This window comes from Pyrgilauda ruficollis, unplaced genomic scaffold (assembly GCF_017590135.1).
Source record: "Pyrgilauda ruficollis isolate IOZ18807 unplaced genomic scaffold, ASM1759013v1 scaffold42, whole genome shotgun sequence".
Taxonomy (NCBI): Eukaryota; Metazoa; Chordata; class Aves; order Passeriformes; family Passeridae; genus Pyrgilauda; species Pyrgilauda ruficollis.
This window is the reverse complement of record NW_024525712.1, coordinates 902,295-930,053: the sequence shown is the minus strand read 5'-3', so window position 1 is coordinate 930,053 and position 27,759 is coordinate 902,295. Positions and strand designations below refer to the sequence as shown.

The window sequence follows — 27,759 nt, the reverse complement described above, 5'->3', positions numbered from 1 at the left end:
GAAAAAAAACCCCAACATTGTTTAACATTCTTTCATTTAATTCATCTCTTGCATTGTAACGAGAGGCTTTAAATGCAAGCAGCTTTTCAAACCCCATGCATTTCCAAACCAGCCTCATAAGACTGCCACTACCACATCAATTACTAGCACAGGCCAGCTATAAAATTACAAAACCACTCAGCCATCTGTATAATTAAATGCAAACCAAAGTAATCAAGCAAATGCTAAAGAAAATGTCTTCATCTGGTAAGCTTTGTAGGTAAAGGCCTATATCTACTGTTCTGCTTGGAAAAGCATGTATGTACCTTTGTCTCTGAAGGTGTGCCAGGTAGCTGCTTCCCATTTTTTCAAACAGTATATATAGCTGATAAATACAGAATCATTAGTTGGTACTGTCTGTTGTTGTGTTAAAGTCAGTATCTTAAGCACAAATACCAGAGAATCAAGAAAAGAGGTGTGAATCAAAACTGGCTGTGTAATGCCTGGGTGTGTCTGATAACGCAGGACTTGGTCTCTGCCTGGCTCTTAATTGCTTACATAATTCTCTCCAGCTAAATAACATTGCTTTTGTTAATAAGGTAGTTTCATTATTTCTTGGATGCATTGGGAAGACAGAAGTGAAGCTGTGAATCTAGGTTAATTGAAATGCTTACGTGATGGTGATGTGCCAGATTCTCTGCTTTAAGTCTCAGGAGGAAACTTGCAGTAAGTGTAGCTTGGAGAGTAAGGACAAAGTGACCTCGAGTTTTCCTTTGCTGCTTTGTGCATTTAGGTGAAGCTTAGGGCTCTGTGGCCCATAGGTGTAAATCACAGCAGCTTGAGACTGCTGTGATTTATGAAATCCTTGCTGTTCTGCTGTCAGTAGGCTGTTTATACCTCACAGTACCTTGGAGCAGAGGACAGTTCCTGCCACTCTTCTTTCTGCTGTGAGCATAATCTCCAGCACTTCCTTTACGTGACACATCGTAAAGGTTGAAATATTGGAAATACGCAGGAGTACAACGCTGCTGTTCGTTTGGAAGTCCTGGCCAGAGCTTCTCAAAGCTGTCTCTGCCTTTTTAATTTGACAAGGGGACTAGAGATTGTTTCAAACCTGTCATTTGTATTCCTGTAACAATGTCTTCCAGTGAACATATACCTGTAAGAACAAAAGCATTTCTGATAGTTTATTCTGTATTTAAGATCAAATATTTAAACATTAGATACTGAATGGGAATTATGAGAAATGTGGCCAAAGTCCCATGTTTTCCTAGATGAGACATAATCTGAACCAGCATGTTCATCCTGATCTGATCCAGAATTCTTTAGAAGAACCCACGTACGCATTGTCCTTTGACCATCCTGTGGAAATTCATGTTGCACAGTACACCTCCAAATAAAGTTCCTAGACTCTGTCTTGCAGGTTGCTGTGTTGTTTTGCAGAAAATTGCATTAATAAGAAATGGGATGCCAGGAAGAAAAGGCTTTGTAGCCTTTCAATGAGAACACTCAGCAGGATGGAGGCAGAGAAGTAGGTGGCAAACTTAGTGACCTTCACAATTATACAGCTATTGAGTAGTTTTTGAAATGTCATCTTGGATTTTGGTGTAAGAACCACTGGAGGCACCTAATCAATCCTTCTTTTGATCTGGCCGTTTGCCATAAGTATGCAGGAACTGGCTTGGAAAATGCCAGTAAAACCCTAGGCACTGAATGCTCCCTGCAATTAGGGGGAAATGCCAGTAGAAGATGACTTGGATAGAGCAAGCTAAAAAAAGATGATTAGTGTAGAGGTTCTGTGTGCGTCTCTGAATACCCACATTATGTGTCTCTGCATTAGCACTGTCATTCCTGTGATCTGCTTTTCATCAAGACTTAGCTACTGTTAATCGTGGGGAATCCAAGCCAGTCCGGCTGATACCAGGGGTGTAAACAACTACAGCTGCTGTGCCTGCTCTCAGGGAACTTGCAGGGGCTGTTAGATATGAGTAAGAACAGTTGTGAGTGCACAAGTGAAAACACAGCTTTGCAGATAAGGGTTTACCATCTTTGAGAAATGACATCACTTTGTACATAAACAGCATCGAAGGAAGGAAGGAAGGAAGGAAGGAAGGAAGGAAGGAAGGAAGGAAGGAAGGAAGGAAGGTTACTTCTTGGAAAAAATATGACTTTTCTATCTGTCCTTTTGTCCAACATGGACAGTATGTTTAACTACTGTTATTTCTAGACTTGGCTGTCAAATAATAAATGGGATTACTGTGTGAAGAGGCTGACATAGAGATGATCTCAGTTTTGCTCCAGTCTTTGGTGATGGGGTACAATATTAAAATTAAACACTACACATGGATAAAAAAACCATATCTTGTAATACTTTAATTTTCCATATTTATGGATAAGAAAAATTAAGGTATTACAGGAGGTAATTGCAACCAAATTGGAAGAAAACTTGGAAGATTTTGATGTGGTAAAGCTTAAGTTAGTGGGAATTATTAGGAGATGTTTTCATGTACAATTTTTATAGGAGAATAAAACATTCTGAAGGATATGTACTATTCCCAAACTAAAAAAAATATTTGGATTGGTAGGAACTACAAGGACCAGTCCTGGTCCCTCATTTGACTTTTTGAAATTGGAACCTTTTTGTTTACCAGCATGAAATCTAGGACTATGCTGCTGATGCTGTTTGCATCAGACAACATCAGTAGAGAGTTGAAGATTGGGATATTGCTCAGAAGATCTGGATCAGCTCAATGATGGGAATGATAGAAACAGTATGATAAAGAGTACAGTCTATAGAGGGAGTGCCCTTGGGGACTAGTAAGAAATTCTGATGCAATGTGGGAATTTACCACTTGGAAATAGCTGAGGAGAATTACTTCAGGCTTACATTAGCTAATGAAAATGTGGAATTAAAAAGTATAAATGGTATTGTAAAATTTAACAAAGATATTCAAGTGAGATAGGTAGGGCAAGATCCAGTGAGAACACTGGGACATAAATAGCTCCATTCCTCTGATTGGAGAAGAGGAACCGAAAATGGGAATTTGGCAGAGATGAGGGAACAAAGCAGCCTGTTTTATGTGAGGTAGCTTGAATAATTCAGTTTTCTAGATCCAGCAGAGAAGTGAATGAGAATATGGTGGTGTCTAAAGATACACCAAAGACAGCAACCAAGGAGTTTAAGAGCTGTACATTACAGAACAATGCTGACAGAAGAGCATATGTGAGTAAACTGGTCACAAATAAGCACAGATGGGAAATAAGACTGTTTCTAGCTATTCACAATGTGGGGTTAGTACAACCTTCCTCCAGGTAAAGGCAGCCAGGAAACACCTACCTGCAGTGCACTTTGAAAGGGCCATAAGATATGGTGTCTGGCACCTAAGGGACTGGAATCAGGAGCTCTCAATGTCATCTTCAGTTCTTATGTGGCTGCAGACATAAGGGTTTGTAAGAAGCATAGGGTAGTCTGGATAAAGGTTATCACTGTTTCATGATCAGTTAAAGACTTGGTGGAAGTTGCATTTTTGTTCAGGAACTGCAGTGAATGTCATAAAAATCAGCACAGTGTGGACATAACTAAACTGGCTGCTTTTCTTTGCTGAAATAAAATAACCTGAAGGTTATTTATTTGTGTGAACCACTAAATGTTATGTTTTAATCCGATGTAGAATATTTGTTTTGGATGCTTGAAAGAATGTCATAGCATAGATATACTTATGATGAGGAAATTCTGCTTTTGTCCGAGGGAACTTGTAGCAGAATTCTACTTCTTAGAAAGCTGTCCAAGGACTTGGTATCCATGAAGCAGGACAAAGGGGAAATTCTTCCTCACAATGAAGCTGTTGACCTGCACAAAGGCACCAAGTTTGTTGGGTCAGTGAGGGGGAGCATGAGAATCACAGCTTCCTACTCTGGGAACCAGCCTGCTCCTTTGGAGGTGTGTCCCCATCCCTCACAACTGGGACAAAATCAAAGTGGTCACAGGAAAGACTGAGCGTAGTCCACCTCAACGGAGCCTCTGTTAAGGGGTCTCTGCTACCTAAGTAAATGCTCTGATCACTGAGCTGTTGGGTAACTGGGGACTTTCCTCCAAGACAATTTATCCCCTCCTTTGTTTTTTTTCCAGCCAAAACTATTCAGCAAATTTGAAGCAAATAGTTTAGACATGACTGAACCACATTTTCCAGGGAATTAACTATTAAAATAAATAAATAAATTACCCAACTCTAACTACTGCCTCTTCTAAAATCCATGATGCTTCTTTTCCACATAAATTGAAACTTTTTTTTTATATTAGTATATGTAATTAAATGTAACAGTTTGACCCATCAACCCAGCCAGGGTAGTAAACTGGGGCTCTTTACACTGTTCTGGAGTGCACAAGCTGTTTTATAGCACTTACAACTAATGCTTATTTCTTCAGTTTACTCATATTTTCCTTTTTTTGCAGCCCCTTTCATCCTATCAGTTCCAACAGTTTATCACTGTAGGAGAGGGAACTCTTCTCTATTACATTTTCATGCTTTTCTAGTCAACTAATTTAAACTAACAGAAAAATAAAACACTTTTTGCAGTGAGCCTCGTGCTAACTTGTTGATAGTTTAAATAGATTATGCCATTCCACTAGATACAAGCTAAAATATTGGAAACAAATCAAATAAAAGGATATAACTAGATGTAGCTTTTAATAGTGTTAAAAGTATTCAACCAGATCCAGAGGGGTTGAAATTACATTATCATCAAGGTCCTTTGTAACCTAAACCATTCTGTGACTCCATGACTCTCTGATTTCTGATCTGCTCTCTTGGACCTTGTAGCAGTCCAAGCATTGTATCTCATCATTCCAACTGCCAGTGTCCAAATACTCTGATGCATCTGTTGCAGCATTTCTAAGGGCTATTGGTAGCCGTGTGCGATTTGCAGCCGGTCAGGAATGTGAAGTGGTGGTTTGCTTCAGCAGCCGTGGAAGGATGGTTGTAGACATCCCTCTAGTGGCCCCGCAGCGTCCGGGACGCCGGGAGCAGCTCTGGCATCCCCGGCCTCAGCAGGGGCAGATGTGCTCCTCTGTGCAGCTGGATCCTCTGCGGGGATGGGGAACTGGCAGAAAATGTCTCCCTTTTTCCATTTCACCAAAGTTTCCCTGCAAACTCTGCACCAGTTCAGGGTGTTTTGAGTGTTTGTTTCACACAAGCCTTGATACTTGAAGGCTGAACCCATTTCACTGGCCACTGTAAAAATTAGAAGTACTGGGAAAATTAGATGTATGAGAAAAGGGTAATCCTGTCTCTAAGTTTTTTTAAATGTCAGTTTATTTAACCCAGAGCGAGGAAAAACTTTGTCATCATTGAAAAAAAAAAAAAGGCAAGTTATTCTTGAAGATTAATTAAATCTTGTCTCTTTAATACAAGATAGAATACCAAAGGGGGAAAAAAATCCCCCAAAAACCCCTGAAGTATATGTAAAATAAACATAAGGAACACTTATTTGTACATCTATGCACTTCGGCTTCTCAACTGAAATTGTCAATAAGATGCTAATTATGTTTATGTGTTTGGAACATTGAATTTATTTTGCTTTTTAATTTGTTAAAGGACATGCATGTTAAAGGACATGCAGGAGAAATGAGAGCCCTGGGATAGCATCTTTAAAGATAGTGAAGAGGCCTCCAGTACTGCCTTCGGAAAGGATGCTGTCCCAGGGCACTCACTGTGGTTCCTTCATGGAGCACAGCAAGTCTGGGGATTGCCCTTGCTGGTGCTGGACAAGCATCCTATGGACGGTCCCGAGGAAGCTGGCACACTCTGAGGAGTCACTGCAGAGCAGAACTGATTAGAGTTTGTAAAGGAGATCAAGACAGTCCCCTCTTTTTGAAAATGGGCACAGAGGAATGATTTGTTCCAGAGGCAGCAAGCTGCCTGACAGCAGCAGGATGTGGTGTTGAAAGGAGATACGGGTTTATACATACATAAAACTGTCCTTAAAGGACAGCCCACACTGAGATTTTCTCTGCATGGAAACAGAAACTACAGATCTCATCCTTCTGATAATGGTAGTTCTGTATCTCAGTAATTCACCTATACTACCATATTACCATTGTGAATCCATTATTTTAAATAAGAATTACCTATACAAAAATATCATAGTGCAACAATTAAGTAAGTTGCACCTCGATTTTGTTAAACTGATTGGAAGCAATTGACTGAACACACACCACCATCCTGACCAGGTTTTGATTTCAAAGGTGGTAAAAAACTTTTTAAGTTGCATTAGGGAGATTTTTTTTTCCCCTTTAGCTCTGTATAATTTTCCCTCCAAATTATAAACCCTGCTTTGCAGACTTCCCTCCTTACCGCCCAAAAATAGCTCCATGTGTCAATTTAAGAGATGGACAATTGGCATAAAGTCAGCAGAGAGAGCATAAATGCCTGAGAAGTTTTTAGGTGACATCTATGTAAACGATTGCTGTTGTCTTGTTTTCATTTCCAGGCAACTGATCCTCAGAGACACATACATAGTAGAATACTGACAACAATATCTGGACAACCTTCCAATCCCTTCTTTTCAAGCAGTTTATACTTTCTCCATGTATAAAGGAACAGTATTTTACAGATTGGGAATAAAATATATCTTGATTGGAAGATACTTGTTTTAAAGAGTCTAATCATCATCTAATGTCATAAATTTAAGCCTTTTTGAAAAAGTAAGATTCCTAAGCTTCAACCTGCAGTAAATTTTAATAGTCTAGAATATTTCAGATCAGGAGAAACACATAATTAATCAATAAATACACATTAATCCACATTTGCCTCTTCTGCTGCTCAGTGGATGAGGATTGTCAATGTTTTTTGAGTCAAAACTATTAATCTCTGCATGGAGACTGTGTCAATTTTGGCAATTTGAAAGACTACCATTTGTTTCTATCCCTTTATACAGTTCTTTAAGATAAATCTGGAATTAAGTCTTTTTTTATCTCAAAAGACAGGCAATGCTAATGTTTTCACAGTATTTTGCTTTTACTTTGCTTTATTTTAACCTCTAATCACAGGAAGAATAAACCCTCTATCTCTATATTTCCCTCATTAATATTCTCCCAGGATAGGATAATATTACATAATTTCAAATGTGCTTGTTTTCTTCAGCTGAATAAATACAGAAATCACCTCCAATAGCTTCTTGTCAGCCTGAAGACAACGTCGCACACATTGCTGGGCAGTTAAGGTTGAAGTTGTTTCTAAAACCAGGGAGATTTTTTTCGTGAGAAATTGTTTCTTAAGCAAAGTGTCACTGGCAACTGAACATTTCTTGGTAAAAAGGTTCTTTGACAATCTGTGGGGAGCAGCATTATCAAGTATATCACAGTTCTCGCTCTTGACAGAATTCTGTGCAAGCTGCTTTAGTGTATAGGATGGAGGATATTGTCCTGTTTTTGTAGGTGTTTTAGGGACTGTGAAAACATCACAACTAACTTCTGGGAAGCTTGATTCGATCCTTGAATGCCCAGCTAGCAGTACAGTGTTTGGTATTGGCCACAGTGCACTGTGGTCCAGGAGAGCTCCAAGGGTCTCATTAGGCTGGTGTTTATAGGGTCACAAGAGAGTTGGCTTTAGTCACAGTAATTTTCCATCCTTACCACAATTCAGGTCAGTAACTTTCTTTGAACATTTGATAACAAAAATTTTATTCCACTTAAGTTGTTGTTCAGGCAGCTAAAATAAGTTTCCAAGGCTGTTCATTAAAACAGCAAAAGTTAGACAGCAGAAGTTCCTGGGAGAAGTGTTTCTGGTAAGCTCAAGAGAAGCTCAACCAGCTGCTGTTTGTCAAGGCTGAGGCCTAATGAGCATTTCTGAGATCACAGTGTGGCTGAGGTGGGGGGAATGCACCCCCAGAGTGGCCTAAGAGAAGTCAATAAAAGAGTTGCGATGTGCTGAGCTTGGATCTTTAAATTTGCTGTTACAGCTTCTAGCATTGTCTTCTATAACCCCATCCCTTAGTCTAGAGTCAACTGGAAACACCACCTCATTCATGGATCACATGGTGAGGAGCTCCCATCAGCCCACCTCCACATGGTGGGTGTCTGGAGAGCGCAGCTCCAGGCCCTCAGATCACCCACGGTCTGCCTGCAGGGGTGGCAGGGAAGGAAGGAACCAGGGGAACACATGGACAGAACCAGGCTGCCCTTTCTCTGCAAACATCATTAAATTTCCTTGGAAACGCAGATCATGCTTTTGACAAACAAGTATCCAAGTCCCTCAGTAAACATCTACAAACAGTGAGAAGTTTTGTCTAGATTTATATAACCTACACAACCAAGTGTAGTTTATATTTTAGCCTCAATGCACTTCCCACAAGTCACTCCAAGCAGATCAGAAGTGGAACCAAAAATAGCAGATTCATGTTCCTGATAAACCCTTCAGCAGTTACTGAGGTCCCACAGGGTGCCGGGGCCAGCCCATGCCAGGATCATGAAACACAAGGGTTCAGAGCTTGCAGCCAGCCCCTGGGTTGCTGCGGGGAGCAGCTCATGGCCTGGCCAGCAAGTGAACCTCACCACTGACAAGGACAAGCTGAAGTGACTTTTGACATCAGTGTTTAATTATGCTTATAAATGAGACTCTTCACACCCACCAAGATTATTCAAAATGAAGAAAATTACTGACTTTCAAATGCTTTCCAACAGACAATAATTTGAAGAAATCTCTCTTCTTTAAAAATCCCATTATTTAAAACTGTAGTTCACATCAGAAAACTCTGACAAGTGACTTCCCACACCAAGTAAGGGCTGAACTGGCAATCTGCAGTGCTTTTTCCAGTAAAAATCAGCAAAACCAGGAATTCAGTAATTATGGGTCCTGGCTGTCACTACTGCTGATTGATGCATTTAGACGCTTAGCCATTCTTATTAAAGGGAAGGCAGAAAGAGTACTTGAAACTTTTAATTTATTAGAGTCCTCAAATAGCCAAGAGCGCTTCTTACACATAAAAATGTACTGAAGATGGACAGATACAGGCTCAGCAAAAATAATAATCTCTCAGAAAAAAAATCAGGCATTACTATACAAATTCAGAGTAAGGTCTTGTCACATTTACAAGTGAGCTTGTAACTTGTGTGTAAGTTCAGCATCATTCAGAAATTTTTCAAGTCCAAGTTGCATCTTTTCAGCTAGTTAGTGCACTGAGCTTATACAGTACATTGTTTTCCAGCACCACCAATGGGTAATACTGCACATAACCAAGTAGCAAAAGCAGTGGTTTAATCTTCAAAAGTCCATTTGTTCCACTTAAGGTGCACTATTAAAACAACTGATGTATTTAATAAAAGAGTAACAGTATAATTGTCATATTACAGCTTCTTCCATTTCACTGTGACAGTTGTGTGGCTAAAACCATTAATTATACTGCTAGAAAACCTGTACAAATGACTGAGGAAAAACAATCACTAGAGATTTGTTCAAAAGGAAAAATCCTAATGTTTCATGTAAATAGATTGTTATGCTGTTGAAGACACACTTCCTTAACATTTTTAAGATGGTTATTCTGTAAAAACGTACTTCCTTACTCTATAGATAAGGTAGGTAATGGCTAAGAGTTAGAGGGGCGGTTTAGATTAAATATTAGGAAGAAATTCTTTATTATGCGGGTGGAGAGGCACTGGAACAGGTTGTCAAGAGAAGCTGTGGATGCCTTATCATCTCTGGAAGTGTTCAAGGCCAGGTTGGGTGGGGCTTTGAGCAACCAGGATGAGAAGAAATGGCCTCAAGCTGCATCAGGGAGATTCAGGTTGGATGTCAGGAAGAATTTCTTCACTGAAAGAGCTGTGAAGCAGTGGAACAGCCTGATCAGGGAGGTGGTGGAGTCACAATCCCTGGCAGAGTTCAAGGAATGACGGATGTGACACTCAGTGCTATGGACTACTTGACATTGTGGTGTTTGGTCTAAGGTTGGAGTTGATGGTCTTGGAGGTCTTTCCAACTTAAAGAATTCTGTGATGTAGGGGAAGCTGTCCATGCCCAAAGCAGTGGTGTTGGAATTATGTGATCTTCAAGGTCCCTTCCAACCCTAACCATTCTAGGATTTTGTGATCATGTAACAAAAACCCACCCCAACATACAGCATTCAGAATTAGTTGTTAGTGTTGGAATTGTTTACACGTTTTATGGCAAACATTGTCCTGAGTTGTTGACCTAGTGTAGGGAGGAATCAATGCTTCTTCTCAGCCCAGACCCCCCCACCCACCAAAACAGAACAGTGATGTAAAACATCAAATAGAGTTTGCCATCTGAACAGAAACCAGTCACTGAAGGAAAAGGACAATTTTCCTGTGCAAAAAAAAAAAAAAGCTTTCTTAGTTTTAATCCTCACTCCCAGCTTCACTGGAGGAGCACCTTCCTCATTTCTTCCATGTTCTATGTATTAACTGTGCTGTCACTCTGCTTTTATTTATTATTACTACAGCTCAGCCTGTAGTTTGAAATTCATAGACAGAAAAATAGTATCGTGTACTGAAGTCCTGTATTCTGGAGCTAGAAGTTGATAGGACATACATAAAGATTCAAGATTACTTTCTGGCACAGGCTTGCACTTGGGTGTTTTTTCCCTAATTTGCACAGTATCATACTATGCATTTTGCAGAATTAGGGAACCTTGTGGAAAACTGAATTAACTCTCAATCTGTATTTAGGTATATTTATGCTCAGTGTCACCTGTGCCACCTTATTTGTATTGTAGAACATAGGGTATTTCATTTCACCACACCTGTCTGAAATAGCTGTAGAGTTGCTGACTAGAACATGCAGGGGTTAATAAGCTTTGATGTGCTCACTTGTGAGTAGATGTTTAGTTGTCAATACTGCATGATCCAAGGATTTGGACTTCCCATCTAAAACCAAACTGACCAACTCACCTCACCCCTAGAGAAACCATATTAGGATAAAGTGAGCCCATGCACAGCATTTGTACAGTGGAAGTTCACTCCCTCAGAAAATCCAGTACACAAATTCAACAGCTTTGTTTTATGGATACGAAAGATGGATAATACAGACAGAGTCCTAAAGTATTTTACATATTTTTGCAAGCTGAGCCACAAAGACATCATGATACTTGGCTAAGGCTCTGCTGTATGTAAACTCCAGAAACTGGAAGGGACCAATTAAGTAGTTATCGATCATTCTTCTGAAAATTGCTACAGTACTGTGGCATCACAAGATCCAGATCTAAGTGTTATCTAACAGCACCACGTAAAACAAATTTAAAATTTTCACATATTTTAAATGTTTGTAGTTACTCAGTGAATTGCAGCAAAGGCAACCCATTAGACTATTTAATATTTTTGTAAGCTTCATGTTTCATTAGACTATTTAATATTTTTGTAAGCTTATTTTATTTCTTTGCTGTACAGAGGCAAAAATGCAAACCATCTCAATAAATGTACATCAGTAACTACCTAGAAATGATACAAGTATTTACACAAAGCCCAATTATTTCACTTCAGTGTTGATACCATAGTTCATGTAGAGCTGGATGCAACGAGTGCCTACACAGTGTAAGGCATAACTCTCAGGATATTTACATCTTGTTCTTTATAGCAAAGGCTTCCAATACACCAGGAATTCCTTGTTACATTTGTATTTGACAATCCTGCTTAGTAGTGCTGCCTCAGAACTGAAAAGTGCATTTCTGCATTTTATACATTCTCACACAGATTGTGGACCGTTCCAGAAATTGTTCTCCGACCTTAATTTTTGGAAGTAATTGATTATCTATGTTTTCTGTCAATTAAAATTGTAAGGTAAAAAATTGTTTTCCCAAAGCTCTGTAGGTCATATGCAATTAAGAAAACAAAGCTCCTAAACGCAACTCCAGAAACTGTTCTCTTTTGACTTGGGAAGATAAGCAATCCTGTGAAAGCACTCAACCAATCCACTGGTGGTTATTTAAAACACTTTGGAACATTTCAGGTTACGAAGTCTGCAGATCCAAGCAGTTTGGAAAAGCCCTATAACACAGATAAATACATTCTATATTAGATTTTTTGTGCTGTAATTAATCTGGCATCTCAGATGGTTTTTTCTCTTCCATCGGAGATCTCACTTTAAAAGGAAAATAAAAAAGGAATATGATTACTCTCATTGTAGAAAATACAATTTTGAGTTATTCCACAAGTGAAATAAAATAAAAAAATGCCTGGGATGAAAAAGCCAACTCTTCCCTTCACCTATAAAGCAGCACTTCTAAAGATAATTTCTTTCTTTGTGTTCTGAGCTACTGCAACTCCTACCACATTTATTTTTAAGTCACAACATCCTGCAGCACTAGGGTTCTTCGGAATCTCTATTCCATCCAGTCTTGTTTTAGAAGATTAAAATACTACGTCCCCTCTTCTGTCTGCCCTCCCTTAGGACAGGAATGAGCAGTAGCATAGTCTTGTTTAAAACAGCATCACAACTCTCATGGCAACAATCTGAGCTGAGCAGGACTCTGTAGTGCAGCAGCTGAGAGCTGACACGTGGAGCTGAGAGCTCCATCCACGGAGCGCAGCTCCGACAGGAAACCAGCAAAGAGCAAAGGAAGGAAAAGGCCAGGGAACAAGAGTGCCTTGCTCTGTGTGCACGTGCCTGACTCTCTGACCTCCTGTTGCTGTGAGGTAACACAACAGCACAGACTTCTGTTCCAGGCGTTTCCTATACTCCCACACATCTTGGCCCGCAATCTATGCTCCAAAAATTACACTTGTTCAACAGTACAGCTTACAACTTTATCAGAATGATATGTTAATCTTAAACAAACAAACAACAAAAAAAACCAAACACGTGGATAAAAATGTAAAAGGAGGCTGTTACCTTCATCAGGATAAAATGATGTCTCAGTTTCCCTAGCTATGGACAGTATCCATATCTTCACAAGTTTTAGCACCCGGATTCTCTTTTTCCACCTCACACAGATACACGTCAATAGGTCCTTTTGTGCTCTTCACATGTACTTCTATGTGATCCTATAAAACAGCAACTTGTATATAATTCAAAGAATAAATCTTATACATTCTTTATCTATTTTTGCATGTATTTTAAAGACAATAGACTAAGAAGAAATACAGAAATGATGTAACTATTTAAAATTGTGTTATTGCTTCCACATAAATTATGACTATTACATACATTTGTAGGACAACTATTATGGAGAATTAAGCTAACAAGCTTTCATTTTTGATGAACGTGCATTTAAGTATTTGTTTAGTCTTTCTATTGACCTTCAGATATACGACCAAGACTTAATTATATGTTTAGGAATAGTAACAAAATTTAAAAACTTGACAAAACAGTGCCATGAAGCAGACAACAAACTGGACACATAGCTTTAACAAAATAGTAAAGCAACTAATCCTTATCACTTCTACTGCTTTCCTTCCACAGACATCACGCTGCATGACACAGAGCAAATAAATCAATGCACAATGGAGAAAATATTCAGTTCTAATGTACAACTTTTTAAATTCTGCCTTTTTATTGCTTCAGGAGGTGTCTGGAATTGTATCTTTTTCATCTCCACTGGATAAGAGACAGCTCCTTTGACCAGGGAAACTACTGGAGATCTATGTAGAGGATCCAACTCTTTTGCTTCTACTGATTCATTTCCTTTTCCTAAGATATCCCCACAACAAGGCAACTTCACTGACTATGCACCTGGGAAGATTATCAAAAATGCTCATGCAAAAAAGAAAATGGAATTAAACTTCTGTTTGCTATCCTAGGCTGTCTTCCAGGATTTGCCCTCTCAGAGCACTGCCAACAGTGGGTTCCCAGTACACAGCCCCCACTATGCAGTAGCAGCACTGCTGGGTGCAGGGGGCAAAGGTCTGGCTCCTCTGTGAGACCAGAATGGAGCCTGTGTATTGCACCGTGGGGTGAGGACAGGGCACACTCCATGAAAAATCCTTCTAGATATGATCTACCAAGGGACAAAAGGTTTTGTTTTTCCAACCATACTGTACATTGCATACTTTATTACAGCTTTTCCATTCTCTCTAACAAAACCAAGTAACTAAAGCTCAGATACATTTATGGCTTAGTAATTTAGGCAAAAAGAAAAATACATCAAGTAAGCTTCCACGACTATTATCCCTGCAGCACTGTTCAGTGGAACACAAGAACATTTAACTACCACTATCTGCACGACAGAGAAACTGGAAGTCAATTACTGACTGCTGCTGCAAAAAATCAGATCTAAAAACTTTTGTTACTTTCAGAGAAATGTATAAAACTTACATCTTTAGGAACTGGTATTTCCAATTTTGTTTCCTCTGGAGCTTTGATTGCAATCACAATCTGTTCCTGAAATGCCTGAATGCTTCGGATATCTTGGTATGTCACATAAGCTAGTGTATACCTTGGTCAAGGATCATGTAAAGTAATTTGCTAATGGGCAGAAGCAAGAGTGTGATGTCAAGATATGCTGAGGCAGAATACCAACTTCAGAAAATTGATCAACAATTCAGCAGAGGTTAATATTAGCTTTGTAAAATGAAGTATCAGCTAATGGTAGAAAAATACTTTTCTGTATTTCCAGGAAGGAAGAAAAGCTTTTAAAAATATATTCAGAATTATAAAAAAAACCCAAACAGTCTCCACAGATATTGTCATAAGTCTACAAAGCAGAAGGAATACCATTTTTCAGGAATTACACTGTCTTCTAAAAGCATGTAAATAATCTCCTGAGACACTGTAAAACTATTTCCTTAACCAGTAAGATGTAAAGAATATGAGCACATTTCATTTGTGCACACACCTTAACATCTTGCCAAACAAGGGAGCTAAATAATATGTTAATGTAACCCAAAGCCAAAATTCAATCTTTATGCCATATATTAAAATGAATCTCTTTTCTATTGTCAAAACCCATCTGAAGATCAGAACTGCAACGGAATCTCTTTCAAGAGAGAAGAGTATTAGGACATAACCAACATACCATTATATCTCCTTGGTGACAGGCCACTGGGACTCCATTCTGAGTCCTCTTTGTCATCTCACTAAGCATCTTGAGCTCACTGGTAGGTCAAAACCTGCCCCTGAGACAACTCAAATGGAGAGAACAGGGTGATGGTCAGGGTACTAAGACTATTGCCCCACTTAATTCTTCTGCAGTGGAAAGGTCACACAAGCAGCACTCCTCTGAGGACAGGCTAGACTGTCCATGATACTGCAAAGCAAGGCACATGACTAACATTCTCAAATACAAAATAATCAAAAAGTCTGCTATTATAAAACTTATTATCAAGCAGTACTGCACACCTGTGGTATCAGCATACACTTCTTACTAGATATGTATGTGCAACCAAAACCATGTGTTAAAATAATGCAAGAGTTGAAAGGATATTTTGCATTTTCTTTGTCATCTGTTAGTTCAAATATCTGATGAGCACAATTCTTGATTAATTCATCCAGAGCTTCTTCCATGGCTGATAAGTCAGAAAGTTCATCTTTAAGGTTCTGCTGCGCTGGTGCTTTCCCAATAAGTTGGTCAAGACTGTTACCTCTAGAAGAATATGAAAACTGTCTAGCATGTTTGTATAAATAAAAGCGTGCTTATTAAACATCAAGTATACTAACAGCAAACAATAATAAAGTCTGGCATCCTTCATTCTGCTGAAATATGCTTCCATGTACTTCTGCACTTGATACTTGTTAACATATTAGGTAATTCACATAGCATAAGGAAGGATACAGAACTTAAAATATTAACTATGAGAAGTAACTTAATATGCTTAAGGATACTCTCGAAGTTATAAACATTACTCAACACTTTGGGATTTACTCTTTCAGAAACTAGAAGCCTCAAAGCCAACTCACATCCACTGGATATGATTCTTAGATCTTTTCTGAATCAAGTCAATGCCATCCAACACATTGGTGATGTCATACACTCTTCGTTTCCGTACTCCAAGTGTTGTTGCTACTTCATTTAAATCAAGGACACCGTCTGGAGCTTTTCTGAGAAGGGCCATAAATTTTCGTGTCAAAAGCACCAAGGATGCATCAAATCGAGGCCTTTTGATGTCCACAGTTTCTGTAAAGTTTTGGTAGAATATTTAGGGTAAGCTACTACATAAGCATGAAGTAAAAAAAGTGATAGTGATGAAGAACCAATGAAAGTAGAAGTCTGGAAGCACTGCAGTTTTTAATGCTTACATTGCAATGTCAGCCTATTAACTACACATACCTTCATTTGGTTGCAATGATTTTATCTAAATAGCAAGCATACATTTTTGTGCTTTCAACATTCATGACTCCACATGGCTAGTATGGATATTAACAACTGAGTAACTGTATGCTCTACAGGACATGGGATCAGATCACTGACCAAATACCAATGAAACCTTTGGTTCACTATAGACAGTGCTGAGATACTGCCAGAGAAACACAGCTCTATCTCTGCTGCATGACACTATTAAGAGTATTTTTTATCTTTTTGATCCAGTTTAACCAGCAGACCTTGCACATAAGCATTAGGCATGGTTCATAAGCTGGCTTGGCTTCAGGTCTGTTTCAGCCTGGACAGGACCAATCTGCTCTGGAACTGAAGAATTTAGTATGCAGACGAACTGTTTGCACTATCTGGTCTCAGGGCAAAAGAACTAGTCATTCCACTGTTTGATTTACTAATACCACAAAGATCTACAGCTACCCTGACACCCTGGTTTAAGAGATCCCTGTGCTATGTGTATTCATTACCACCATATTTGCAGAAACAGCAGAAATCCCTGATGAATAACTTGAGGTTGTTATTTATGTATGCAAAAAGCACAAAAAAGCACCTACTTCTGACTCAAAATGTCATGGTATGCACACACTCATTTGATGGCAGCCAATAAAAGATTGTCAAATTCATCTGTTACTTGTCTTTTCTCCTCTAAAGCAAACCAGGTATTTCATCTGATCAACCTCTGTCCCCAGCAATATTCCAGTCTAATGCTTCAAGAAAAGGTAAGTGTGTAAACAAAGTACCCTAGACAACACTTTTGCTTCAACCATCAGTATTTTTCCCAAGATGAATAAGATACCACCTTTACTCATAATGTATCACGCCCATTCCATGGCTGCAAGTTTGTGCACTCCTGAACATGAAGTGACAGGTTTAACAACTCAGTTTTGGACTGTTACTGTGAAAGGTGTGAAACAATTCAGCTGGTGAGAAAAGAAATTACAAAAAAAAAAAATCCCCAACACCCAGAAATTCACTCAAGTTTATTTCCACATTTATTAACAGCAGTTGAAACGCAACATTTGCCAGTATGTTGTTCCAGTTTACTCTAACTCACTTTTCCTGTGCACTCTTTTCTATATAGCAATGGGAAGGTATACTTGCAACACATCTGGAGAGAAATAATTATAAAGAATGTATTGCTTCCCATCTGTTATTTCAGTCAGTGTTCAGCATTTTTCCTGCTCTGCTGATATTAAATACAATTTTTCATTTGTCTACAGCATTGTATTCACATTATAAAAAGGCATGACATACTGCAAGATTTTCATGCATGACACAGAGCAACTTACTTTTCACAAGCTGTGTGTCCTTGTGCACATTCAGGTCGATCACTGGTGCCTGAGGAAATAAAAAGGGAAAAAAACATCTGTCATAAAATGCTATCTACAGGGGGAACTTCTTCAGAAGAAATCCTCAAATCTACTTTAGATGTTACAGCCATCACCGCTCTGACAATTCAGCAGCTATTACTATGAAGTGTCACTAGATAAAAGGAATACATGCTCTTTAATTCCTGCTAGAACTTTCAGCCCTTAATCTCAGTACAACTCACTGTTTTAAAAAACAGTAAACACCACTGAACTTGCTGATGCTCAGGCAAGCTAAAACCTCTCTTGCTTCTTCTCTTTCAATTCATGGCCATTTCCTTTCAGCTGCCCATCAAGTACAACTGTGAAATATCTGGTAACCTTTTGAAGTTCTTAACTTGCTTGCAAGTATGGAATGAAACTTGTCAGGGGAAGTTTGGGTTAGATATTAGGAAAATGGTTCTTCACTTAAAGGGTGGTTGGGTACTGGAACAGGCTCCCCAAGGAAGCAGTCACAGCACCAAGCCTGCCAGAGTTCAAGAAGCTCTTGGACAATGCTCTCAGGAACATGGTGTGACTCTTGGGATTGTCCTGTGCTGGCACAGGAGTTGGACTTGATGATCCTTATGGATCCTTTCCAACTCAGGATATGCTATGATTTTACTGAAGAGCTGCTGTGGCTTAACAAGTTCTCTCAGGAGTTTATTAACAGCTTTCCAGTACTAGTGGGCCTAAAACAGGAACAGTATTCCAAGGGCAATCTAACATATGCCAAGTAAAGAAAAAGAACCATTTCCCTCAATTTACTGTTCTCCTGCTAAGACAGCCTCATACACCTCAATGTCAGGACACAAGGCAGGTGCACATTTAGCCCATTGTCCATGAGGACCTCAACAGGGTGGTCCCCAGTCTGTACCACTGCAGAGTAAAGGCAAGGCTTTAACACTTTATTTTCATCTTCCTGGGTTTATGAGGTGTTAGATGACCCCTTCCTCCAGCCCATAAACCTCACATCCTCCACCTAACAACAGAACAGACCTGCCAGGCACCCACCAAAGCTGCTCTATCACTCCTCTCCACAAGTGGTCAGGGAAGAGATGTAACAAGAAGTTCATGAGTTGAGCTAAGGACCAGAAGAGATCACTTCCCGAATACCATCATGGGCAAAAGAGACTCAACTTGGGAATATTAATTAAATTTATTACCAACAAAATCAGAGCAGAATAATGAGAAATAAAACACATCTTAAGAAAACATCTTCTCCCCACCCCTCCCCAAGCTCTACCTCCTCCACACCAACAGCGCAGGGAGACAGGAATGGGGGTTATGTCAGTTCATCACATGTTGCTCCTGCTGCTGCTCAGGGTGGAGAGTCCTTCCTCTACTTCAGTGTGGAGTTCCCTCCCACAGAACAAAGCACCCCATTAACTTCTCCAGTATGAGTCCATCCCACAGCAACAGTTCACCTACTGCTTCAACGTCCATCACTTTTCCTCAGGGTGCAGCCCTTCAGGCACAGCCTGCTCCAGCATGGGTCAAGGGTCACAAGTTCTACCAGAAAGCCTGCTCCAGCATGGGCTCCACTCTCCATGGATCCACAGTCCCTGCTAGGAACCTGCTCCAGCATGGGCTTCCCACAAGTTCACAGCCTTCTTTCAGGCATCCACCTGCTCCAGCCTGGCTCTCCTCCATGGGCTGCAGGTGGATCTCTTCATCCCTATGGTCTCCATGGGCTGCAGCACAGGCTGCAGGGAGTCTCTGCTCTGGCACCCAGAGCATCTCCTCCTCCTGCTTCTCCACTCACCTTGCAGAGTTGTTCCTCTCACATATTCTCACTTCTCTCTCCTCTGGCTGTAATTACAACTGTAGAGTAACTTTTTTCCCCCTTCTTAAATATGTTATCAGAGAGGCACTACTACTACAGCTGATGAACTCTGCCTTGGCCAGTGACAGATCCCTCCTGGAGCTGCCTGGTATTAGCTCTGCGGGACATGGGGGAAACTTCTGGCAGCTTCTCACAGAAGCTTCTCACTGCAGCCTCCCACCTGCTATCAAAACCTGACCACAAAAACCCAATACAGGGTATACAAGCCCAAGGTTTCCTTTGTTTGGGGTCCTTGTTCCAGCTGTTGTACCAAGATTAAGTTATTTTAAGGATCCAAATGTCTGAGACTCTGCTGTAGGAAACCTAGGGTCAATCTGGTGAGGGCACCTTGTCTGTGTGAGTGTGGGGGTGCAGCTGCAAAGGGGCCTCGGTCCCAGCTCAGGTGGTGTGAGAGTGACTGACAAGAGTGGCTCTTCAATGGTCAGACAGGGAAATTTCTTCAATATTGTGACCTTTAACATTCCTTGCTTGTTTCAACACTACAACTTGGCCTTCCAATCATCATATCTGCATGTCCAGGCACTTTTTATCCTTGTTCTTATAGAAGTCTGTCCTGTTCTTTTTGCCATGAGTGTCATGATGAAACGTGTTTCTCCTTACTGATCTCAATCTCTTCAGCTCCTCCACTTCCAAATCTGCCTTCCCAAAAATCTCAACCTACTTCTTGCCAGAATAAGCTGGAATCCGGGTTCTGCACTTTACTACTAACCTTCCTTACTAGCAGGCTCAGGGTCTTGAATATCCCACTGTTAAGAAAACTTCCCAGTCTGACCATTCATGAGATTCCACATAAGTCTCATACTGTCACTGCTGGGACTGAAGCCCCTTCATGGTGGACTGCCTCAGTGAGCTATTGGGAGGCCCACTGGACTCCCTACACACCACATTGATGCAGCCAGGCCATGTTTCCTCACTGGCTCAACCCCAGGTTTCCCCCTGCAGAGTCTCAGACATGTCTCCATAAAGCAATTTATTCACGGTGCAGCAACAGAGAAACAGCCCAAGCTGGTACCTCCAAAGAGGGATGCAAAATGAAGGAACCTCTAAGTTTTTATACCCTCATAGTCTACTCAGGTAAATCTTGCTCTTCACCCTGAGTCCTCTGCTCCTGCTGTGTCTCCCCATGTGTCTCTCTTCATCCACCTTGGCAGTGCCACCATCTCTGTGCCGTTTTGTTACCCAAAGGGTTGGCAGTTCACGGCTTCTGTTGAGTCCCTCAGTTTCCACTCACCTGGTCAGTGCCACCTTCTTCCTGCCCTTTGTTATCCCAAGGTTTGGGCAGCTCTTGTCTAGGGATCCCACCCATCTGCTGCCTGCAAACCGAGCTACCTGCACAAGAAGTAATTCACACCCACCATTCCACGGCCATCGCAGGCAAGGCTGTTAATAATTACCTTATATTTGACCTCCCTGTTTATAAGAAGCTGATTCAGGAAAGTATCACCCATTGTAAACTCATGTATCTACAATCATCACTTCAATTACCCACCGAAAAACTTACATGAACTCTTTCTTGGTTTTAAGAAAATACTACTAAGTAACCTTTAGCCCAACTGACAAGATTAATTTAAGAAAAAAAGGTAATATATTTAAATATTAAGTATTTTACATTAAAATTATTTTTATATTAAAATTAAAACCATGCAACATCAGGATTAACTAAAAACCTGTAAATTTTTTTTAAAGTTTTACAAAATAGACTTTTTTGCCAACTATTTCATAGCATTGCTAAAGCTAATGGTGGCAGCTGCAGGTAAGATAATCACAGAATTTAAGAGGAGAAAACACATTGTAGTCCCCTTTTCTCATACTTAGTTACACCATATTTAGCTAGATTAAGAGGCTATAAGTAACACAGGCAAGAAAACCCATCCTTTTGCATTCTAGCACCTTTCCCGGGAAGCCCGCCCCAACGCCACGAGGGAGGGAAGCGCCCCAAGGCTCCCTTCGGGTACCACGCTGCCTGGCCCGCCGCATCTTTCCCGCCCAGAGATGTAGGACGGGCTTTCGGCCGCCTCCTCACAAGCTCCCGCAGCAGCTGCAGCGCCGTCCCGCCCTCTCCCATCCACAGGCAGCGCCTCCCGCCATGTACCTCACTCACACGCGGCGTGTCCGACTCCAGCGGCTTCAGGCGCTCCCACTTGTCGGGGCTGGCCATGTCCGCCCGGCCCCGCGGCGAGGCGCCGGAGGAGGGAGCGCGCACAGACGCCCTCACGCCGAGGCTCCGAGCCGCGGCCGGGCGCGGGGCGCCGCGGGGCCGCTCCCGCCCTCATCGCTGCCCGTCATGGCCGCGGCTCCCGCGCGCGCCCGAGGCGGCCGCTGGGGCGGGAACGGGAGGGAGCCGCGCACGCGCCCTCCCCTCTGCCGCCGGGGCACGCGCAGCGCCACCGCCTTCTCCCTCTGTTACCCATCGGCCCCCGCGGCGCCTTCCCGCCCTGCCCGGCTTCTCCCGGCTTCTCCCGCCCCGCGGGACAGCCCCCGCCTCTCCCACCGCCCGCAGGAATGCGCCGAATCAGCTCCTTTCCTTCCCTCCCGTCAGCCTGCCGGACCGGCGGGGGAAACGGTCCCATCGCCCTCGTCCTCGCCTTTGCGACAGCGGGAGCGCACTGAGCGCTGCAGCGGCTGGTGTGGGTTAAGGGAGGAGTCACAGAAAATGCTGAGTTCGAAGGGACCCGCATGGATCGTCGAGTCCAGCTCCTGGCTCTGCACAGGAACACCTCAAGAGTCACACCGTGTGCCTCAGAATGGTGTCCAAGTGTTTTTTGGGCTCGGGCAGGCTGGTGCTCTGACCACTCCCTGAGGAGCCTGTTCCAGTGCCCAAACACTGCTTCTCTGGGTGAAGAACCATGTTCTAACATCCAACCTAAACCTCCCCTGACACAACTTCAGGGCATTCCCTCAGGTCCTGTCCCTGGTCACTGAAGGGAAGTGTCAGCCCCTCCTGTTCCCCTCACAAGAAGTTGTAACTGCAGTGAGGCCTCCCGTCAGTCTCCTCCAGGCTGAACCAGCCCGGTGACCCCTCGTGTGACTTCCCTCAAGGACAGAGTCCTCACTGGTTACTGCGAGGAGGGAGATTTCTCTTTCCTCCAGGTAACAGCATGAGCTAGGAGAGGGCATTCTGGGTGAGCATTGCTTTGCAAGTATGTGTGAGAGTGATTAGTGTTGACTCCCTGCCAAATGACCTGTTTTTGTCAGTACTTGCTAGTAGGAGGCAGCCAAAGCTATGTGTGTTGCTCAAAGGGGAGGTGTGGATATAATGCCCATGTCAGGTGTAAGTTAATTACAAAAGGTTTATGAGTGAAGGGCCAGGTATATTCCTCTAGAACCAGACAAGAGCCATCAAATGTGGCATGTCCAGAATAATCCTGTACATTTACCTTGCAGCAACATCCTTTCCCAAGTCCCAGTTCCATTGTTCCTGCACTTTCCTCCATACTTCTGATAATGTTTTACAAGCACTGACGCCTTAACATGCGCCAACCTCAGCAGTAGTCTCATAATTTCCAATTGCTTACATAACTTCTGTTTGTCAGACAAAAACATTTCTTTAAAACACAGCTCCTTGTTAGGTAGCATTTGTTGTTTGATTGCTCTTTATGGCAATTAACTCTTCTACAGAATGTAAGTCTGTCATGGAGTTCTTTTGCTTTAAGAATTATGAACTATTTTGCTTCTCCCACCCACACTTCAGGTTAAATTTCTAGTCTTGATTTCATCAGACATGTAAAACTGCTAGTCTGGTGTGAGGAATTCAAAGCTGTGAAGATTCATATTCTAATATGTCAGACCAAACAAGTCAACTAACACTCTATTATCTTGAATAAATACTGTATTAATTTCATTTATTATGTGTTTCATAGCCCTTCCAGTTAGACATTTCTTTAGAGTAGCGGATGGTATCACCAATGATGTATCAGATGCCTCGATAGAGGATGGAGTTTTCTTCATAGCAACCAATTTTCAGTCAAGTACCTGCATGGTAATAATTTACCCTGTAGAGAAGTTTAGAACTAAGGTGAGTTGTTCTTGTGCTCTAATGAATCAACCAGAATAAAAGAGGGGAAAATATATAACAGCTTCTCAAAGGCAAAATGTCTGTGTTTCAGGAGATTTGGAGTTGTGTATTTAGTGACGTCATGCAAATGCTTGTTGTCAGTATTGTAAGGCAAGGTTAGACTGTTGCAGGTGCAGGTTTTCCTATCATGGAAGGGACACATGATTACACCAAAATGTAAAAATGCTCATTTTTGTTTGTGCAACGTAACCTAATTGCTAACTTCTCTGTGGTGATGAGCGTAGTTCCACGAAGAATGAATATTTCTCACTCCTTTTTGTATTCTGGAAGATGTATTTTAGCATTGCAGTTACAGATTGTATAAAGCCACTGCGATAAAGCAGGATTTTTCCACCTGGAACAGCAGAACAGTTTGGAGTAGATGTTTAGGGCCATGTTAGTTTGAGGTGATGTGAGGAATGTGCCAAGCAGTATTAAAGTCATTGAATAGGAATTGGTGGCTGTTGGCTGGTCAGATATTAGGAGACTGTTAACAACTCATAATTTGAGGATTAGGATACATGAATTCCTGTATTAACCCATGTGGAAAACATTGCATCAACATTTAACTATGCTGTTGTTCTAGCCAGTCATAAGATAAAATCCTGTTGTTCCTGTGCTTCTCTGTCCTTGCCTGCTGACATTATCTCATGGACTGAAGAAGAGCCCCACAGGGATTCAGATTCAGGAAGTGTTGTCTTTATTTATATGAAAATTAAAAAGACTTATTATTCTTTTAACTGAAAATTAGATGTTGAAGTAATTCACTTGACTATCAGGAATTTTTGCTGTGGTGTTCTGCTGATAAAGAGTTTATTCTAGTATGTTATTATTTACATTTTACAAAGCTGATAATTAATCACACATTGTTTATTAGAATCATCTTGTAGATGAAAATGTAAATTATAACCCATTTACCGTTATCTTAATGCATATTAAAATTACTGTATTCATTCAACACCTCCAGACATTAATTGTACAAAACATTATTCTTAAAATAAAAGATTTGATTATTTATCTGTAACCTGTTTCTTTTTCATTACATTGATTCTTAATGTGCCACCAGGGGGCAATAATTCCTTTCCTAAATCTGATCTTTTCCCATCAAAACCTGCCAGAATAGTGGATTCACTAATATTTTTAAATGACTGTATGTGAAAGGCAAAACATAAGTTTCTTAAAAATGCTTCTTTAGTTACTCATGTAATATAATATTTTACCATGCACTACTTAGCCATGTAGGTTTTATTTTGAGCAGCTGAAATTTTACTGTTTTGTAAAAGTTTTTACTTTTCATTCAGCACTAAAATAATGGATGGTTTGTATTTCATGCAGTATGGGATTTTTTTGGTGGTTTTTATATTGCCATTGTAATAGTCAAAATTTGTTTTACTCATATTATTTTCCCATTCTTTTACTTTTTGCTGCACTAATGTACTATTAATATTTATTAGCCTATATATGTGATCCTGAAATTGGAAAAAAACATCCAATAAAAAGTACCTTGTATCCTTATATGATTTTTTTTCTTTCTTTATGTACATAGTGGTTACAGCATTCTGCAAGTAAAGCCAAGGCTGCCTTCTGTAAAACTCCAGAGCTCTGTATCAAATGCAATCTTTCCTTTCAAGACAATAATCTTGTAAGTGGATCTTACATTAGGTGCACATGTGTTGCTGAAAAGATGAGCCAGAGGAAATATATTTCTGCAAACGTGCAAAAGTAAAAATTCATGAAAGACAGCAATTCCTGTAAATATCTGTTTGAACTACATGGGGCTATAGAGTTATCAATTTTTTTTATATTAGTATGTCAGTCTGTAGAAGCTTCCAGGCCTCCCTAGGGTCCTCACCACTGCATAATCATTAGGCAAAAAGGTATACATCTTTATGCTGTAAAATGTAATGACTTAAATCTGTTTCTGGCAATAGCAGAATTTTTCTTCATGTGCTTAGCTTAATCTGCCTGAAAAGAATTCTTCCTGTACATGTGGCAAATAGGCATCCTTTAGTCTAAGAAGGCAGATCTCCTATTTCTTCACTTGAGTATGAGGAAGTTTGAGTCAGTTAATCAGATCAGGGCAGCACAGAGCTAAACTGCATTCATTTTTGTTATGTCCTGAATGACACTTAAAAGTCATGGATGTGGTATCACATTGGAGGCATAGGGTTTAGTTCATGATATAAACTGAAGCTCCTGCTTCTTCTACCTGTAATTCAGAAAAGAAATTATATAGATGGAAAAAGGACCCTTAAGGTGACATTAGGGTTGTGTAAATAGCAAGTACTTGCTGTATATGAACACTGGTGTCTTACTGAAAAAGTTCAGTGGATATTGTGTTCTTAGGAAGGTTTGGAAATTTGGCAGTAAGCCATCTGCCATTGTCTGGCAGAGCCTGGGGGTTTCTAGGCAAAGGTCTTTACAGAGCCTGCTGGATGTTTTCATCCATGCTAAGGAATTTATCAACAGAAGAAGATTCCTTCTGAAGAAGTTGCAAAAGGTCATTATTATATTTTTTGTTTGTACCTTTTCTGTGGCACAGGAGGTGCAAAATTCCCTGATGTATTTAATTTTGTCAACTTTAAATGTATGGAAAAGTTGAAGTATGTCCTCGTAAGGTGCTTGTCTTTATATAATGAGTGTAAAAGTATTCTTGAAGTTAGGTTTTTTGTTGTTGTTGTTTTGGGGTTTTTTGTGTGGTTTTGTTTTGTTTTGTTTGGGTTTTTGTTTTAATTTTGGGTTTTTGTTTGGGGTTTTTTGTGTTTTTTTGTTTGGTTGGTTGGTTTTAGTTTGGTTTTTTTTTTTTTTTTTTTTTTTTTTTTTTGGGGTTTTTAAATTTTTTTTTTTTTTTTTTTTTGTTTGTTTTTGTTTTGTTTGGGTTTTTTTTTTTTTTTTTGGTGGGATTTTAAAATTTTATTTTATTATTTAATTTTACCTTATAATGTGAAGAAGTGTTATACAGTACCTACATGAAACTCGAGTTACTTGCTGTTATATGTGCAGTGAGATTTAAGATTTAGCACATTCACTGATGGTGGGATTGTCAGGATGCATAAAAGTAATTCAATCCTAACGCATTGGCCACATCCATCCTTTCCTCCACCATCTCACTCTCTAAAAGCAGTGAGAACCTGATATGGATGAGAAATGCTGGGGCACCTGTTTGTGCTGAGGGAAGGTGTAGGTGAAAGAGATTCTGGGAAAGTGGGTTACCTACCACTGGGAGGCAAGTTGTAGACTGCTGCTGGAAAAACAGAAACCACTGGAAAAACTCAGGTACTTGTTTCCATTTTCGAGGTATCTGCATTCCTCCATGCTCTGCTAGTTCAGCCCAGTGCTTCCATGAATTACCATGAGGGAGTAACACCCCTTGTGAATGGCCCCAGGCCTCCAACAAGGTGAGATCACCTCCAGCCCCAGAGGATTAAAGCGAAACCTTTACTCTTCTGCCTCTCTTCTCATCCTTCACTTCCTTTCACATTTCCACTACAAGCAAAATGGAAGGTAGCTATTACCACTGAATGGTAATACCATTGTTTTACCATTACTTACTGTTTTACCATTGAGAAGTGGCAAAATGCAGTTTTGCAATGCTGAGGAAGCTTAGAGATTCATTCAGGTTGGAAAAGACCTCTGACATCATCAAGTCCAACCATTAACTCAGCACTGTCAAGTCCACCACTAAACCATGTCCCCGTGTGACATGTTGGCACATCTTCTAAATACCTCCAGGAATTGTGACTTAACCACTTCCCTGAGCAGCCTGTTCCAAAGCTTGACAACCCTTTTGGTGAAGAAGTTTCCCCTAATATCCAATCTAAATCTCCTCTGGTGCTGCTTAAGGCTGTTTCCTCTCATCCTACCTCTTATTACTTGGAAAAAGAGACCAACACTCTCCTCATTACAACCTCCTTACAGGTGGTTGTAGAGAGTGATAAGGTCTCCTTGAGCCTCCTTTTCTTTACCTTGAGTTGGTTAGAAGGCAAACTCTAATAAATAATAAGAAATTATTAATTGTAAATGACAATTCATATAATTACAGGAAAGCAAAAATGATCAGTTTTTACAGCAGTGAGTTCTATAATTTTAACTTGTTAGAAAAAATGAAGTAATTCTGTTTCAAACATATTCTCTAATAATGTAATTTGGTACTCTTCAATTCCTGTGTTATGGGAAACTGGAAGAATTTCTTTTCAGCGCACTTTTTCCATATTATTCTCAACTAAATATCTCTATAGAAATTTATCAGCTCCGTTACCAGTTTTCTAATTTGAAGA

General features: G+C 40.5%; 1 protein-coding gene across 5 annotated transcripts; it reads right to left on the bottom strand.

The window, feature by feature from the left end:
- Nucleotides 1–17: 17 nt before the first annotated feature.
- Nucleotides 18–21,792, bottom strand: E2F6 (E2F transcription factor 6). 5 transcript variants are annotated; one of them, XM_041477879.1, is made up of 7 exons: nucleotides 21,521–21,791; nucleotides 17,526–17,574; nucleotides 15,822–16,038; nucleotides 15,349–15,507; nucleotides 14,241–14,355; nucleotides 12,819–12,970; nucleotides 18–1,138 (listed from the first exon to the last, which is right to left on the bottom strand). In XM_041477879.1, exons 1-6 carry the CDS (start codon nucleotides 21,584–21,586, stop codon nucleotides 12,851–12,853), a joined length of 726 nt encoding a protein of 241 aa, XP_041333813.1. In that variant the 5' UTR covers nucleotides 21,587–21,791; the 3' UTR covers nucleotides 18–1,138; nucleotides 12,819–12,850. The 5 variants fall into 5 exon arrangements, with proteins under 5 accessions (XP_041333813.1, XP_041333815.1, XP_041333816.1 ...); XM_041477881.1 differs by lacking the exon at nucleotides 18–1,138 and adding an exon at nucleotides 8,903–10,298; XM_041477882.1 differs by lacking the exon at nucleotides 18–1,138 and adding an exon at nucleotides 11,341–12,068 and having other exon boundaries at nucleotides 21,530–21,792.
- Between the last annotated feature and the right edge of the window lie 5,967 nt (nucleotides 21,793–27,759).

Coding starts and splice junctions, on each gene's coding strand:
- E2F6 (XM_041477879.1), bottom strand. CDS start 21,586: ATGGCCAGCCCCGACAAGTGGGAGCGCCTGAAGCCGCTGGAGTCGGAC. Junction 17,575..21,520: donor ACACGCCGCGTGTGAGTGAG/GTACATGGCGGG, acceptor TTATTTCCTCAG/GCACCAGTGATCGACCTGAA. Junction 16,039..17,525: donor GGACACACAGCTTGTGAAAA/GTAAGTTGCTCT, acceptor AAAACTTTACAG/AAACTGTGGACATCAAAAGG.